The sequence below is a fragment of the Glycine soja genome, chromosome 7, assembly GCF_004193775.1.
Source record: "Glycine soja cultivar W05 chromosome 7, ASM419377v2, whole genome shotgun sequence".
NCBI classification, from domain to species: domain Eukaryota; kingdom Viridiplantae; phylum Streptophyta; class Magnoliopsida; order Fabales; family Fabaceae; genus Glycine; species Glycine soja.
In genome coordinates this window covers 15,635,470-15,649,795 of record NC_041008.1, presented here as the reverse complement: position 1 = coordinate 15,649,795, position 14,326 = coordinate 15,635,470, and the positions used below count along the sequence as shown (strand labels likewise).

The 14,326-nt window shown below is 32.5% G+C and overlaps 1 protein-coding gene across 1 annotated transcript; it reads right to left on the bottom strand.

Moving 5' to 3' along the window:
- Positions 1-3,686: 3,686 nt before the first annotated feature.
- Positions 3,687-13,094, bottom strand: LOC114418931 (transcription factor MYB3R-3-like). The gene is made up of 9 exons (XM_028384494.1): positions 12,942-13,094; positions 12,353-12,526; positions 12,056-12,107; positions 11,761-11,818; positions 8,054-8,148; positions 7,873-7,976; positions 7,485-7,613; positions 5,401-6,506; positions 3,687-4,168 (listed from the first exon to the last, which is right to left on the bottom strand). Exons 2-8 carry the CDS (start codon positions 12,499-12,501, stop codon positions 5,411-5,413), a joined length of 1,683 nt encoding a protein of 560 aa, XP_028240295.1. The 5' UTR covers positions 12,502-12,526; positions 12,942-13,094; the 3' UTR covers positions 3,687-4,168; positions 5,401-5,410.
- Positions 13,095-14,326: the final 1,232 nt, after the last annotated feature.

Genomic DNA, 14,326 nt, shown 5'->3' with positions numbered 1-14,326 from the left:
GATTAATTAGTTAACTTTAAGATACAATTAATATATGTTAGATGATATCATGTTATCAATTAACTAATGATAGTGACTCAACACATCTTTTAGAGATCCAAGACAACACAATTTATTAGAGATTTAAAATAAAAATTAATAATTTATTGATGACCTCAAACTTATTTAAATTTTAAATTTTTATTTTATTTTAACAATAATTTGAGGTTTAAATATTTTTTTCATCTCTCCAAATAGCTTCAGTTCTTGTAATTTTGTTTACTCTATAATATTTTATTATATTTTAATATTAATTTAAAAAAAATTGAAAAAAAAACAATTAAATGTTGTTCATCATGTAATCATTTTTTTAACAAAGGCCAATGTCAGAACAAAAATAGATAATTTTGAATTTTCCGGGATGAAACACATTTTCTTTTGCAAGAACTAAGAAAAACATTTATATACAAGGATCAACAAGATATTTAAACTTTATATACATTAATTATTTATTGATATTTTGTTGTGTGTTACAAGTTTGCTAATACTAAATTTTTATCTTAAATTTACTTTAATAGATTATTTATTTCATAATATTGTTTGATCTTTACTGTTTTTAGATATATTTTTAGAAATATTATCTATTTACAAGACAACAAATATGTATATTAACGTTGATCATGAAAAGTTGAGACTAATGGCTATTTTAGTGTTGGTCTCGAGGTTAACATGAACATAGTTGTCTCTAATGTGTTTACATCGGTTAAAAGAGACTAACACTTAATTTTTTTTTACTGGACTACTCTCTTATTTTTTGCATCTTTTTTTTTCCGTTAAGCCACTTGTTCCTCTTTCTACTTGTAACCATCCATCGTCAGACAAACCATTGAAGGGTGAGTACAACAAAAAATAAATAGTTCAGGTCAGGCTTTAAAAGGTCTAAGTCTATCCTATTATGAATTTTTTTAGATCTGAGTCTGACCTATAATCTATCAAAGACTTTTATTTTGACTCAACCTGAGTCTTTTTAAAAGTCTAGTTTGACCTAATAGCCTTTTTTAGAAATCTTCTTCACATTAATTTTTTAATATTTCTTTCAAAGTTATTTTTATATAAAAAAAAAAAACACACCTTCTATAATAGATTAAACAAAGCCTTAATATATAATTTGTCTTAATTTTTAATCTAATATTAATTTAATTGGTAGTCTTACAAATATATTAATAATATAAATAGAAATTATCAGATGATATAAAATAATTCAAAAATGAAAGAGAACCTCTTTCTTTTAATTTAAAATATTATAAAATATAAATATTATATCACAAACTTTTTAATTGGTTTTTAAAATTACTTATTTATTAAATTAAATTTTTTAATTTTTTAAAGAAAATGATATTATTAAATATAATTATTTTTGTTTTATTATTTAATTTACTTAACATATTTTTTAGGTAAATATTTATATTTTTGATATCTTTTGAATTTGTTTTGCTTTTCTTTCCATATCTGGAAGCCATAGATAAGAAAAATATCAATTCATATCATTTAAGCAAAAAATAACTATTAATTAAATATCTTTAAAGATATTTTCAATATATTTTTATCATAAAAAATAGCTCATATTTAATCATTATTAGTATCTTTTGGATATTTTAATCTTTTCTTCTCATATTTGCATAAATAATAAAAATATCAATTCTTATGTCTAAAATAACTGTTAAATAAATATTTTTAAAGATATTTTTATTTAAAGATATTTTCAATAAATATTTTTAAAGATATTTTCAATTTAGCATTTACTACTCTTTAAAATTTTATGTCTATTACATAAGATACATGTATCAATTATTTTTTTAATGTATTTTTTTTAGTTTATTTTAATACTACTAACTAATTTTCTTATGGAGCAGTAACGTGTAGTCAAAGTCTGCTGGTTTAAAAAGAAATATTAATTGTACCCAAAAGATAATATATATATATATATATATATATATATATATATATATATATACCTATCAGACTTATAAGGTTTTTTAATAAACCTAAATTTGGTCTATTTAATTTAATAGACTTTTAAAAAAGCCTCAATCAAACCTTTTAATTAAATAGGTTGTAGGTTCCTATAGGCCAACTTCGTCTATTCTCACCCCTAAGTTAATATCTTTTTTTAACATTTGATTGAGAGCTAGCTTTTGTTGGATGACTGTATTTATATCATGATTATATATATTTTATTTAAAGGTCATTCGTTGTAAAAGTAATTTAATTCACAACAGGATTTATTTATTGTTATTTATTCAATGTAAAAGAGGAAAAAATATAATAAATTTATTTCAAATTCTATTTTATAGGAAAAAGTCAGTGTGATTGGGTATCACAATCAGATTAAAATATTGTAATCACAAAAGATTTTTTTTTTATAATTCCTTTATTTTAATTTTTAATCTCGAAATTAAACATTAACGGGTAAATATTTAAGTTGTCACATGTGGTATTTTGATTGGACTTTAGTAGCGTAAAAAATTTTCCCTGTCATCACCAATGAACAAGTATCAGAAAAAGTAGTCCTCAAAAGCCTAATTGTCCTCAGTGTTCCTCTTCTTCCTCGCTGGGTTTCCTGCAGCACCCGTCTCCCCAACCCAGAAGCCAGAAAATGGAGTAGTTCCAACTGAAATTGGAGACGTTGGGATGCTCCACCAGATCCGAGAGCTTGTTCTGCAGCCCCTCCTCACTCCCAACCGCCATTAAAGCACTCTCATTCCACAACCGGTTTGCCTTTAGAAACTCCAAAGCTCGACCGCCCAAACAGCCCCAAGCATGGCCTTGTCCTCATCGTCCCACACCACGCGCGCGTCAACCTTCATCTCCTAAGAAAAAAACAAGTATATCTGTTTGTTTATTTTTTCAGCCCCAAGCATGGCCATGTAACAGATTGAACTAAGCTGGGAATTGAGAGCTGAAGGAAACAAAAGTAGGTATCAAAATTAATAAAAAAACGCTTAAGTAAGCATTTAACACTCAAGGTTCAATTTTGGAATTGTGAATTAAAATAATGAGATTTCAAAAAAATGAGGGATTCAATGGGTAAATTAAAAAGAAAACCAAATTCGTGAACTATAATAAATAAAAGGGCTAAATTTGCAATTAAAAAAAAACTAATATATGGTTTGGTCAATTGTCAGTCTCACTGGGAGAGGGCGTTAGGTATTTGCTATTGCATCCCTTGCCACTTAGCTTTTCGTTTAGAAAGCCTCAAACCATAGTAAAGGCAAAAACATGGTACTATTTCATCATTCAACATACACTCCTGCAACTCTTCTCTATAGTAATTTACTGCAACATCATCAATTAATTTATAACTCCCTTTACTACTTCTACATCATTCATAAATTATTGGCAACAGCTTTTCGCTGCAACAATTGTTTTGACACTCTTTTTTGTCAATTACATTTAAACGAATAATATTTAAATATTTGATATAGCAAGGGAATTCTTAGAATGATAAGATATTTCTAGGAATATACATCATGAATCAAACAAACTACGTTATTCTCTGGAGTTCTAAAACAGACTCCCGATAATTTCAAATATAAACAACATAGTTTTCTTTTTTCTTTTTCTAAAATACTCTAGCAGCTTTCTTGCCATAGTATTTCTAGGAACGCAATTCCAAATCAAACAGTAGATGATACATTCTACCCAAGTTTGAGATGTTATACCACCACTTGGTTGCATTAATTTATCTTTGATTTTGATGATAATTTCATGATGAACACCTTTCTGTGATTGTCAAACAGTAATTTCAATGTATAGTGTACATCAAACTAGCGGGTGCAACAATGTAAGGTTACACACTTATTAAGTAGGTCAGGCCATAAATTATTTAGAGAAAGGATTGAAGGAATCTAAAAACATTGATAAAACATTAGAAAATTTATTTTTCCTAAGACAACTGTACAAATCTGATAGATACAACTAGCTATATGTATCCACAAGTAAATGGAATTTATCTACTGTTGCTGAATTTTGTTGAAGTGTGATGGAAATGACAGCCAACTATCAAGTGTGGAGAAGTGCCAAGTCATTGTGACCCGTGCACTGAATTTTCTTCATAAAATTGGTAAACATTGTCAAACAATTTAGAGAAACAATCAGCTACCTTCAAAAGCAAGTCCAGCCATAATCCCTGCATTTATTCAGAAAGAGTTATTAGGATTCATAACTATATTAGATTATTGATCATCAGATAACAAAAACAGCAAGGAGAATACACTATCTCCTGCCAAAAGAAATGCTGGTAAAGAAACCTGCTCAATTATATTGCTCGTCTAGTTTAGATAGAAAGCTATACCAAAAAATACCAACAATTCGTAGGACAATGTCTAGATATTTAATAGAGATTGAGTGGACTGGAACCTTTTTATTGTTTGGATTTTTTCCGATGGAACGAAAAAATAAATAAAAAAAGAACTGATTTCATTTTCTATCCCCTATATCGGAGGATAAGAACAAGCTTGAAATCAGCTTGGTCTTTGTTTCCAGTGAGTTTGAAGTTTAAAGCATATGGGCACATTGAAAAGAAAAAGATGGGATTAGTACTCAAGCAAACAGTTGCAAGTTCAGTGTCCACACACAGACATTTGGAAAACTTCAAGAGCTAATGAATGTCCAAAAAGTTTTTAATATTCTTTAAATTTAGAGAACTTCAAGAGGACAAGATTGAATAGTACCACCGTAATACATATGTAATTCAAAAAGATCAAAACCAGCTTGAATAATAAGACTACGAAAGGACAAGATATTTTTCAACCCAAATCTCAAATTGAAGTAGCATTTTGGTTATAAACTTCTCTTAACAAATAATGAGCCAATCTCACAGAAACATGTGAGATTGAAATGGGACCACAACTCTAGGTCAGAAGTGATGTGATACAAAAACAATTATCACAATCATCGTTGATAATTTGATGTAAGAATAAATAGCTTTTAAGTAAATAGAATGAGATAATCATATCAAATCAAATCTAGTTTGAGCTCATAAAAATTGTCCTTTCAATTGGTGGAGTCGTGGAGAAACAAGACTTTTACAGATTCAAAAAATAATAATTCTGTGATGAAACAAAATATCTCTCATTTGGCCCTCAAATAAATTATTTTTTCTGGATAAGAAAGACAACTATATCATTCTGTCAGATAATAAAAATATCCTTCCTCTAACTTACTGAAAACATTCTGACATTAAAAATTAATTAATATCATCAATTACTAGTGGGATCAAGTTTTTTTTCTGGATCAACTTCATCCTACAAGAAAGGATGGATTCTTCACCAAGTAATACAGCCATTTATCTGATGCCTTAAAGCTTAAGCAGAAAGATAACACAATAAATTTAAAGAACAATAATTAGCAATGACTTACAATTTATGCACTATGTCACAACCAATTTTTTTTCATGCAGACGATCTTCAGTCATCACATTACTCCTCTTGTCGTCATTCTTCTCTTTGTCAAATGCAAACTCCAGTTGTTTCTCCACTGACTTGACAATTGCTGTTCGCTTGGATCTTAACCTGTATGGGGGAGATGCATTGAATGCCTTATTGTTGGGAATGCCAATCCCATAGCCATGGCTTGCTGGACTCCCGGAGAAATGCCCAGAACCAGAATCATCATTGGTTCTCTCTGTTTTATTAGAAGTATGTGGATTATTATCTACTTTCAAAACTTTAGTGGGACTGGTGAGTGTTTGGGCCCCAGTTCTTCTCCTCCTCAATATGGAAGGAGTATTTGGAAAAGTATTAGCAGCCTTTCTCAAGATCGATTCAGGTGTCTCAGTGCATAATTCACTACCCTTCGCACGAGGTGGAGTGAAGAAACCAGTAGGTGACATCGTTGGACTCGGACAGTACTCATTCTGCTGGCAAGTATAATTTAAATAAAGAGAATCTATGGGAACTGAACCATCTAACTGTGGTGGCTCATAACACAAAGAACCACAGGTTGGATTTTCTTGTGAAGATGTTCCGATTAACCTGGTACTGCTCCTGTCACCATTGTTTGTACAATGCTCAAAAGTTGAGTTTCCATTGAGTCCAGAATTCTCAGATATTGGCCCAAAAGTTGTTCCAAAATTAGCTCTTGACACGTGTTCTGAGTTGCTACAGCTGGGGTTGATGTTGGATGATCCAGGCTTGCATTCTACACAGTCAGAATCGGCAGAGTCATTTGCAGGAACACTTGAAGAATCACCAACTTCTCTAACTGTGCCTGAGGACTCAAACTGATTCCTGCCACTGTCATCTAGCTTACTAATGGCTGTAGTTTCAGATGATGTTTCAACAGCTGCATTTAATTCTTTATTTGAACAACCAAGCATTGATTTACTAGCAGAACGTCTAATTGTATCTTTGACAGGAACTTGTGGACTATTCTTAGGAATTGGTGGAAGTCTTCCTGTAGCTAAATAAAAATCCAACTTTTTCTTCAAAGAACTATTCCAGTGATTCTTTATTGCATTATCAGTCCTGCAGAAGAAAATTCACAGACAAATATTAACATTTGTCACAATATAATTCAAATGGCATCTCATTCCATCATATAAATAAATCTTGTAATAGGAGGTCGTATAATCAACAAAGTATGCCATCCTTCTTACATTACTTTTATGATAATTGAAGTATTTTTTGTCTTTTGTTTTTTTTTTTGTTGTTGCAGGAATTCACTCTACAACTTATTTAAACTATACAATGTGGTGCTTCCACTAATTATGTTTAGAATAACCTTGAACAGCTTAGTCATCTCCACAATAAAGTAGGTGGACAAATCTTCAGAACTTATACGTTCAGAAATTGTAAAAAGGAAAAACCTCAAGAAATACATCGGTGTAAACTTGCATGGGGAAAAATTAACAAGTGAGAAAAACAAGATGACAATATAGATTTCAAGATTTTCAAATTAAGAAGACCAATATTTCTTATCATCAGTAGAATTGCTACTGCTGACTACAGCATTCTCTTTTTTATTGTAGAACTTTTCTCTCTTTTCTGAGGTTGGAGGTGGATTGAGTGAAAAGTTCATTAAGAGAAACAAGAGTATTGAAGAGAGATCACATGGCCCTTAAATTGGGTTTCCCTAACAGTCATGTTCAGAATTCAGTAGCATTGTTGCATTTTTTTTTTTTTTGTTAAAAAGATTCCTACTCCCATTTCTCTATAATTTTTTATTTTAAAAAGATTCCTATAATTTTTTTTTCTTGTCTTAATGAATTTCTTATTTTATTTTAAAAACTAAATGTAAGTAGAATATATTGTTCCAAGATTTTATTATTGAGAGAGAGCAAGAGAAATACATCCAAGTACCACCACCACCACAAAAAAAAAAATGATTTGGAACTAGCCTAAGATGATACTTCAGAATTAGCATAACATAAAGATTACATTCTATGATTATTGCTATGATCTTAATTTCCTTCATAACAACAAAAGAATTAAAAGAAAACAGACCTTCCATGAAGGACCTTAGCTATTTCAGCCCATTTGTTCCCATGTATACGATGAGCATTCATCAGGGCCAATTCCTCTTCCAAAGTCCAGGCATCCTTCTTTATGTCAGGATTAAGATGATTGTGCCACCTGAAAATATTTGAAAAGAAAAAAGCAGTATAATCTTAGTAACCCATATGCAAAGCAAGTTTTAGTAGTCAAATTGTCAGTTTAAACTTTAAACAAAAGGACATTCAGATGGAATAAAGACTTGAAAAGTTGAAGGTGATATGCAAGAAACAGATCTAAAATTTATATTTAATGATATAGAGGACAACTTTTAGCAATAAAAAGGTTAAAAAAAAGATACAAAAAGAAATAACTTTCACATGATCTTCAGTTAACCTACCGCTCTCGACATTGTTTGCCTATTCGACCAGGTAAAGACTTGGCTATCAAAGACCATTTTGTAGGCCCATATTTTGACACCAGTTCAACAATTTTATCATCCTCCTGTAAGCCAATCAAAAGAAGTTATTGCTTGAATAAAGCTGTAGGAAAAATTAAAAAGAAAAGGACCAAGTTTCAACCTCCTGTGTCCAAGGTCCTTTAACAAGTTCTGGATTAAGAACTTTTTGCCATCTGTGCAGACACTGAACTTCTGATCTATCAGGAAAAAACTCAGCTGCATTCCATATTTTAAATAAGTGTCACAAAAATGAGCATAATGATTTCACCAAACCAACATGACCAAATTCCTAGGTTTACAAATTACACATATGACCATCATCCATCATAGAAAAATTACAAAACAAGATTATTATAATGAAAGTTGCAAGTAGAAGTTTGGAAGTTTTAATTTTAGTTGTTTTTATTCTAACTTTCAGAGTTCCAAAGAAGTGAAAAACTGTGGGAATCCATATATTATTTCAGGAATGTATATATTTTATTTGATCTTTCCTGTAATTAATTTGTTATATTGGCCATCATTGCCAACAATTATCTGCCTGTCATTCTCCTTCTGTAGCCTTCATGATAGTCATCCCTTCTTCTTCCAGTTATATGCACTGGTTTATTATCACTGTGTAACCTTCAAACTTCAATCACGTGGTGTGTGGGTATTGTTTTCCTGATGTCAGACAAAGAGAAGATATGGAACACAGTTGACAAAACAGGAGATGCTGGACACCAACAGCGTGGAGAATTGCAGAATATCCATTCTGATTATAGGCTGAATTTGAAGAATTATCTAAAAGTCTCAACTTGTTCATACTGTGCTAAAAGGAAAAGAAAAGCTGATTCACCTAATGATTAATAGGCCTATAAATGGAGACCCTAAGTTTCCAACATGGAACAGAGAAGACTCCATGAATATAGCTTGGCTATGGAATTCAATGATCCCAGAAATTAGTGGCACTTGCATTTTTCTCAACACTGCAAAGCAAATATGAGATGCAGTAGAGCACCTATTCCAAAGCCAAAGAAGTCGTTCAAGTATATGAAGTAAAGGTGAAAACAGTAGTGGCAAAACAAGGGAACAAAATAGTTATTGAAAGTGTTAATCAGCTGAAGTATTCTCAAAGATGAGGCTAGATCATTATAGAGTGATAAAAACTAAATGCACAGGTGATGCAGCAGTTCTCAAGGAAATTATTGAGCATGACAGAGTCTACGACTTCCTTGTTGGTATGAATTCCGAGTTTGATCAAATCAGAATTCAAATTTTGGGAAAAACAACAAATTACATGTTTCAATGACATGCCGGCTATTGCACAAAGTGAAGAAGGCAGGAATTTAATGTTGGATACCCAAACTATTGATAGTTCACCTATGGTGGATAACTTATCGAGAGTGGTTCAGCAAATGTGATATTGTGGGGCACGTGCACCTGCTGCAACAAGGCACATTACACCCAAGAGAAGTGCTAGAAAGTGCATGGAAAACCTCCTAGTCAAGAATGGGGACAAAAGGGAGAGAGGTCTGCAAGGAAGAATGAACTTACTCATGTTGCTGTTGCTGGAACAAATGAAGAGAATAAGCCTGAATCCACTGATCTTGATCAGGAAGAGATAGAAAGGGTAAGAATTTTCCTTGGCAGCCTAGAAAAACCAACAGGTACTTGTACTTTGGCATATTCGAGTAAGCTTCCATTCTCATTTGGATTATGTCTCTGAAACACCTTCTACCCAGTTATGGATATTGGATTCATGAGCCACAGATCACGTGACGACAACCTTATTGAAACACTTCTCCACATGTTCCCGTTGTCCCAGGAGTAAGAAAATTACCAGTACAAAGGGGACTGTTGTAACTATAGCTGGTTTAGGAGATATCCAAATCTCCATGTCCCACAGTTATCCACCAAGCTTGTTTCCATACAAAACTTACAAAAGATTTATACCATAACTGATATTGCTTAGCAATCATTGTGAATTTTAGGATAAGCATTTGAGGATGATGTTTGGACATGGTAGAGTATCGAATGACCTCTACTACCTTGAAGAATCAAATCTGTCTACTATGGTTAAGAACAGTTTACCACATACATTCATGTCTGATTCTATGTTATCCAACAAAAAGAATTTTCTTTATCATTGTTGGTAAGAGCATCCTTCTTTTCCTTGTGAAGAGCACTGGACAATTATCAATAAAAGTTACTAACCATTGAAGCAATGGTTAGATGTTGAGAGTCTTCCTTGTGAGGTGTGTGAGCTAGCTAAACACAAGCATGTACCATTGCTAATAAGCAATAAAAGAAGCGCATTTCCCTTTTAGCTTGTACATACAAATTTATAGGGTCCCTCTACTGTTCCAAATGTCCAGCGCTCAATGGTTAGTAACTTTTATTGATAATTGTCCATATGTTACTTGGATTTTCTTACTCAAACACAAATCTTCAGTAAGCACTGTTTTCCAAAGTTTCTTCTTTATGGTAAAAAATAATCCATTAATCTTGTGTCTAAACACCACAACAGAATGAGATTGCAGAGAGGAGAAATGGACATCTTCTAAATCAAACATGAGCACTGTTGTATCAGAAAAATGTGCCATAACACTGTAGAGGTGATGTTCTTATAGCAACATAGCTTAACAAATTACCCTGTAGAGTCTAGAGTCTTACAATTCAAAACTCAATAGCCCAATGGATTTACTCTCTTCCTTCTACCCAAATTTGTCCACTACAAACAATCTTAAGCCCCAGATCCTTGAGTGTGTTTCATTTGTTCATATACATAATCAAGACAAGGGGAAACTTGATCCTAGACCCGAAAGATCTGTTTTGTTGGGTACTATTCCACTTAGAAAGAACCTATGAAGCTCTACTGCAACAATAAATCAGCAATCAACATAGTTCATAATCCAGTTCAGTGTGATCAGACTAAGAACATTGAAATGACTAGGAATTTAATTAAGGAGAAACTTGACTGACGGTGGCTTAATATGTACTCTACATGTGCCCACTGAAGGACAACTCGCACATATCCTAACCAAGGGGTTGAGCATCTCCAGCTCCACATTTGAGAGAATTCTATCCAACCTGGTAATGGAAAATAGTCAAAATACCTATTCACTAGCTTGAGGGGGAGTGTGGGAATCTTATGCTATTTGAGGAATGTATATATTTTACTTTATGTTATCCTATAATTAATTTGTAGTATGAAATTATTTTAGAAACCAGTATAAATCCCAAAAATCATGGGATTACAGCTTAGAGAAGGGATACATTTGTTTCTTAAATTAGCAACTAGGACCTATGTATATAAACCGATTGATTATTCAATGAAATATGTATTCCATCCCTAATTTTCAAGACTAACTAAAAATTATCCTCAAGAGTCATGCCTATGTCTTTTGAATTATATATTTGTTTTTTTTTCAACTGCAATATTCTCTAGCTCCACTCTAGTACCAAGAAAACCATCAGTAATAATGAGATAATTTGTATATAACAGTGTAGAAGTTTCATTATAGTTTTCATGCTCCTTAAAGATTAAAGCAATGGCAGCTGAATCTATCTCAAAAGATGATGGAAACTTTGCAAAACAATATTTATCTTGTTTCTCATTCATTTTAGTTAAATTACTTTAGGGATAATACTATCTGTTCAGTTCAAATAAATAGGGTAAGTTCAAGTACTCACTGCAGTAATAATCAAGTATGCATCGCAACTATAAATATGTAAATCACATATAAAGGTCATCACTGAATTATTGAACCAGATGTCTCCATAGCAAAAGCAACATAGCAATAAAAAGGGATTCCAGAAGAACTAACTAGGGTAACAATAAACAAATACCTATTTTCTTCCAACTCTTTCCCTTAAAAACTGCAACAGCATTCCTTAATGTCTCATCCTGCAGCAACGTTAAATAAAACATTGAGAAAAAACATTAGCTATTATCATTAACTTGTTTACAAGCAGCAATAAATTGAAAGGACTGGCATAGTAATCTTGGACTACAGTTACAAAGACATAAAATCAACTGAGCTGAAGTCACTATTTAATCAGCTTGATAACAAGCAAGAACATATATAACCAAAAAATTGATAAGTAAGAAAAGAACAGTTGTCTCCAACGAGTAAAGACTAACTTCTTGTGCAGTCCAACCGCCCTTAGCACGCCTTATAGGGCCGGTGGTCCTCCTGCACAAAACATATTCATATAACAAAAATCAATGCATATAGATCACAGCAAAAGCTTCAAAATAGAGAAGAAAAAGTTCCACAGTATGAAGGGAATCAGCTACTTAACACATAATCTGAAATTAAGCCAATACCACAGAGGTATAAAACATGCAGGAAAGCACACTGCCCTTAAGGTACAACATGATGATCACAATTCATGACAGATACTGCAATGAAAAAGTAAAGAACTTAACGGATGTTACCGATGTGAGGGCGATGTGGATGCAGGGCTACATCTCCCCGGAGACTTGTGAATTGCACTGCCACTGCCTTCGGATACAGAGGAGCAAGAAGCAGCAGTAGATTGCTTATTCTCCTGACAACACTCCTCTGATTTCACCACCTCAGCCATATCCTTCACACAAGAACCCAAAATCCTAAAAAACAAACCATAGCATACATCAAAAACAGAGAAAGCCAAAATTCTCAGAACAACCCACCATATACCAACCATCCAAAAAACCCAGCTCAAATTGAAAAAATCCAAACTTTCACGGTGGAACACAAATTTAAACAGGACCCAGATCTTAGAATCTATTATCAGATCAAAACCTTCAATCCCCCCACGCTCCCTCCCAAAAAAAGTAAAAAAAAAAATCCTACAATTAACATGAAACGCTCCACCAAAACCTATTCCAAGTCCTTGAAGATAAACGCAACGACTCGATCAAATCAAATATAAAGAAATTAACGCCTGAATTTTGCAGAGTAAACAAAAAAAGAAAACGGAAACGGATAAAAAAAAATAAATCGAGAAAAAAAAACCATGAATTTCTCCGAATAGTGAAGTACCTATGCTTGCAGAGAAGTGGCGGGAATCGAAGTGAAGCTCATAGAAGAGAGACCACGATTGCTTCTCTCTCTTTGTCTCTCTCTCTCTCTCTCTGAAGCTAAGGTTTCGAAAAATCCTCGAACGTTGAAACAAAGGAAAATTGAAATTTGGTTTTAAAAAAATAAAAATGCAACCTAATTTATTTAATTATTTATTTTATATCTGTGTAACGAATATACACATAATAAAACTATTAATAATATAAATATAATAATAAATGTTTGAGCACCGACGTGACGTCGCCGTGAATAACCGTTAGGGGTGCGTGTGGCGTGGTTTTCAGATGCCGTCAGTTAACGGCGGTTGTGAACGTTACTTAGGGGAACAAAAGTTTGAAACTCAAACGGCACTGAAGGCGTGACGGCGATAAAGGTCGAACAAGTTTAAGGGACCTGATTTGGGTGTTGGTAAATTTTGAGCCGTTGGATGAGAGGGAGTGGTGGCGATTTCAGTTCCAAGAAGGAAACGTTCTAACTAATTTGGATGGTTAGAAAGATGTATTAACTATTAAACAAACTACTCATATTAGGTTCGGATGAAACAAAAACGGCCAAAAGGAAGGATTATAACCCTTCATAAAATAAGTCACAAAAAATAAAAAAACAGTTCAGATTTTTTTTATCATGTGATAAATATCATATGCGATGCCCTATTTAGTATAATCCTTTGAGTTAAAAAATAATTCACATAATAACTTATCTAAAAATATTCTTTTTATCTTATATATTATATTACTATTCTGACCTAAATATAATCAATAAAAAAAATTGGACCGAAGTATAAGTAAATATTAACTAACTTTTAATATGTTATTCATTTAATAAAATTTTGTTTCTCATAAATAATTTATTTCTGATAGTTAGTTAAATGTGCTTATATTTAAGATGGAAGGAAGTATTTATTTTATGGAAGGGGTCGAAGAACATGAGATTACATATGTGAAAGATTGGCAGAGAAGTTCTTAAGTTGTGATGATTTATTGAGGAATCACCTTGGGGAAGTTCTTTTCTCCTTTTCCTGCAATTTAAGCTTTGGGGCATTCTGGCTCAGAGACAATGATCCATCTCATTCAGCATGGGTGTTTCAGATCGCATGCCTCGTATCCATTGATGGCATTGATCAACGATTTTAACCAGAAAGGAGGCATATTCATGTGGTGGCCATGTTTATAGAAAAGCTAAGCAAGTAGTTGATGTTCTTGCTAAGTTCAGTTTTTCTGTTAATAGGGACGGTAGAATTTTTTATAGTTTGCCATCGTTTCTTCCTACTTTTGTTGTGGCTGATATAGCCAGTGTTTCCTTTCCTCCTAGTTTTTAATAAAGGTTTTCTTGGGGTGCTTTAATCC